This window comes from Lathyrus oleraceus, chromosome 7 (genome assembly GCF_024323335.1).
Source record: "Lathyrus oleraceus cultivar Zhongwan6 chromosome 7, CAAS_Psat_ZW6_1.0, whole genome shotgun sequence".
NCBI classification, from domain to species: domain Eukaryota; kingdom Viridiplantae; phylum Streptophyta; class Magnoliopsida; order Fabales; family Fabaceae; genus Lathyrus; species Lathyrus oleraceus.
The window spans coordinates 440890563-440893686 of record NC_066585.1 but is presented as its reverse complement, the minus strand read 5'-3'; the positions used below and the strand labels follow the sequence as shown (position 1 = coordinate 440893686).

At 34.5% G+C, this 3124-nt stretch overlaps 1 protein-coding gene across 1 annotated transcript; it reads right to left on the bottom strand.

Moving 5' to 3' along the window:
- Positions 1–1672: 1672 nt before the first annotated feature.
- LOC127101617 (uncharacterized) lies at positions 1673–2754 on the bottom strand. Its single transcript, XM_051039078.1, has one exon. It carries the CDS (start codon positions 2470–2472, stop codon positions 2014–2016), a length of 459 nt encoding a protein of 152 aa, XP_050895035.1. The 5' UTR covers positions 2473–2754; the 3' UTR covers positions 1673–2013.
- Positions 2755–3124: the final 370 nt, after the last annotated feature.

Below are 3124 nucleotides of genomic sequence, written 5' to 3'. Positions count from 1 at the left end.
GATTTGGAACTCAGTCATCTAGGACCAGTTGACTTTATGTGATGTAATCAAACTCTTTTTCGTCGACCTTTTGTAAGATTAGTTCTTCACTTTTTATGATGGCGTTAAAGGTGAGCTTGATGCCCCCGATCATCCTGATCTCCAACTCTTTTTTTTATAGAAATCGTTGATTACTTTTACCTATCCCGATCTGGCATCCGGTGAAATTCGCATAGCCAATGCATTCGTCGTGTTCACGTGATACTCCAGGTTGTCATATTCGCCATTTCGGTTCGATTCGCCAGAATCTTCTATGAGATCGACGAGATTCTTCATTTTTCTCTCCGATCTATTCTAAGGTATTACAATCTGCTCTCAAACCCTAAATTTTTTTCACTACTTTGATTTATTGTTGTTGCCACTGAACCATATAGAAATTGTTTTACAGGTGATTAGGATATTGATTTCACAGTGTATTACCATGGTGACCACGTGAAGGTGATACAGTAATCTCGTATAGAGATTTTGGAAAGGTTGCGTTCTATGTATGGTTGTGAAATTGGAAATTAATCTGTCACGTAAAAGTGATTGTTTAGATTTGATTGTGTGGTTCGAGAAAGTTTGGAGCCCCATGGTGGGCACCAAATATTCTTGCAAAACATCATTTGGAAAAATCCCCCTGAAGTCGGTCATGTGGGATCACAATCGTCCTGTCTGACAGGAGGTAAGTTAGGCAGGATCAATGACCACCATTGTTGGTGATCCAAGGTTTTCATGTACGTTTCTCCTTTTTGTGTTATTCATCGTGCATACACCTCTCCTCCCTTCTGTTTAGTCTGAAGGCCCATTTATATGCAAACTCTGCTCTTCCCATTAGATCTTGAAGGGACGTGTTTTTAATGGGTTTAGTAGACAATAATAATATATAACTGATTTAATCGATCTGTAACGGTTTTTGACCCTTGATTATTCCAGAAATGCTACAATAATTATGATTTGACCCGTTCCTTCAGAGTCCAGTCAATTGAGTCTGGAATGAGTATGAAATTCGTTATCTGACCTCATAAAATGTCAAAATATACACCATCCATATCAAAATCAAGAAAGTATAATTGATCCTAAAATTCCCGTAATATAAAAGTAATAGTAAAAATGAGAAATATTTTTGTCAAATAAATGTGACAATATATCAAGAGTTCTAACAATATTGTTGCAATGAAAATCTTTTAAATAACTTTACGAGATTTAGAAATTTTATTCTTAAAATAGACTCCTCCTCTTTATATGTTATTCAAATTTTATTCACTTCATTCAATTCAATAAGTGAAATGTTACTCATAAAACACATAATGTATAAAAAGAGAATAAGGCATATTCCCTCCTTCCATCTCAAAATAAAAGCTTTTTAAGATACATATTCTCCTTCTGTCTCAATAAAAAATAATAATAAGTAAAAGAATAAATATAACAATTTTATAAAATTTTACATATAATATTATTGGTTACACATTGCCATTAATGTAAAGAATAGTGTAGACAATGATAAATAAAGGTAAAATTAATATAAATGAATTAATGTTACATTAAAAAAAGTAATGCAACACTTTTAGCCTGAAAAGATACTTATTTTAAAATAGTTTTTTTAGACTAAAAAAACACTTATTTTGAGAGAGTATAAAAGACCCATACAAAATACCAGCATTAGAGAATCCATTCAGTAAGTAGTGAAATATTACACAGAGCTTTGACACATACTAGTATCAAAGAACACAGACCGCAACGAAATCCTAATGCATAGAAATCCTAATACATATTTTGCTTTTTACTAACAATACTGATATTTATAAAATATATACATTTTTTTTTCAAAAACTTTTATTACTAATAATGATTTTTTTTTCAAACCCAAACAAACTCTAGAAATATCCGCAACCATCAACACGTTGTCTCATTCCATTTGGCTCGAAACGCATCTTCAGCCGAATTCATTCACTCTCTACAAACGTCACCGGTTCACCGTTTCAAACGGTTCAATCACGGTAGACGTTGAGAATCACTTCTCCAGAACCCGGTTCCCGCGAACCGGGCCCACATCTCCTTCTCTAGCGTAACCTCCTCGGATTTCTCATCTGCGGACCGATCCTTCTCTAACCGCTCTTGCAACGAAATCGAATCAATCCTAAAATCGTTCCCGGCGCCACTGCTTGATCTCTGCGGCTGCAACAAAACGACGTCGTTTTTGTTAACGCTAACGCCGTTTTTCTTAACGCTAACGCCGTTCTTCTTTATATGACGCCGTCTTCGATTCAATGCCTTCCGGAAAAGTCCAGCCGGTACTCTGTAAACGGCTAATACGACGAGGTCGAGAATCGCGCAGGGACAACAGCAACAGACAGCAGTGCATTCCGCTGCCGCGCCACCTGCCACCTCTCCGGCGCCTCGCCGTTTACGGCGCTGCGATGGCTGGGGACGGATGAGAATTTGGTTAGTCATGTGAGGTTAAATGATAATTATTGATTCTCAGGAGAAAGAGAGTGATTGTTCATGATGCATAATAATTTTTAAGAATATAAAAAAAAAATGAAGAGAATGAGAAAAGAGAGAAGAAAAAGAATATAAATGGAGATGAATGATTATTATGGTGGGAGCGAGTGTTTAGGGAAATATCGTAACGTGCTGGCAATTGAGAGGGGTGGAGAAGATTTTTGTGTGGTTGTATGTATGACGCGTTTCGTAATGATAAGATTAATGATAATGCGATTCATTTATTTAGAAATAACCGGTAACTTTTTTTCTTTCGTTTTAACTTCATTCGACCCCACTCACCTACTTTAATCTTTTTTTAATTTTATAATCATTGCTTTTCAAAATCATGACTGTATAGTGTTGAAAATGAAAATATCACTATTTAGAAATTTGAGTTTAATTGACGAGTTACCGATATAAAAAGAAAAAAAAGTCACATATGGAAAGGTCAATCTTGAAATGCTTTATTAAGTTAATACTTCATTCACAATTACTCACATTTTAAGAAAAAATATTTATTTTAAAATAAAAATCATTCTCACTTTTCAATATTGTTATTTTTACAATTGTATTTTTTAATTATTATTGTATATCTTAAAAATCCTCAGAAGTCGAGTAA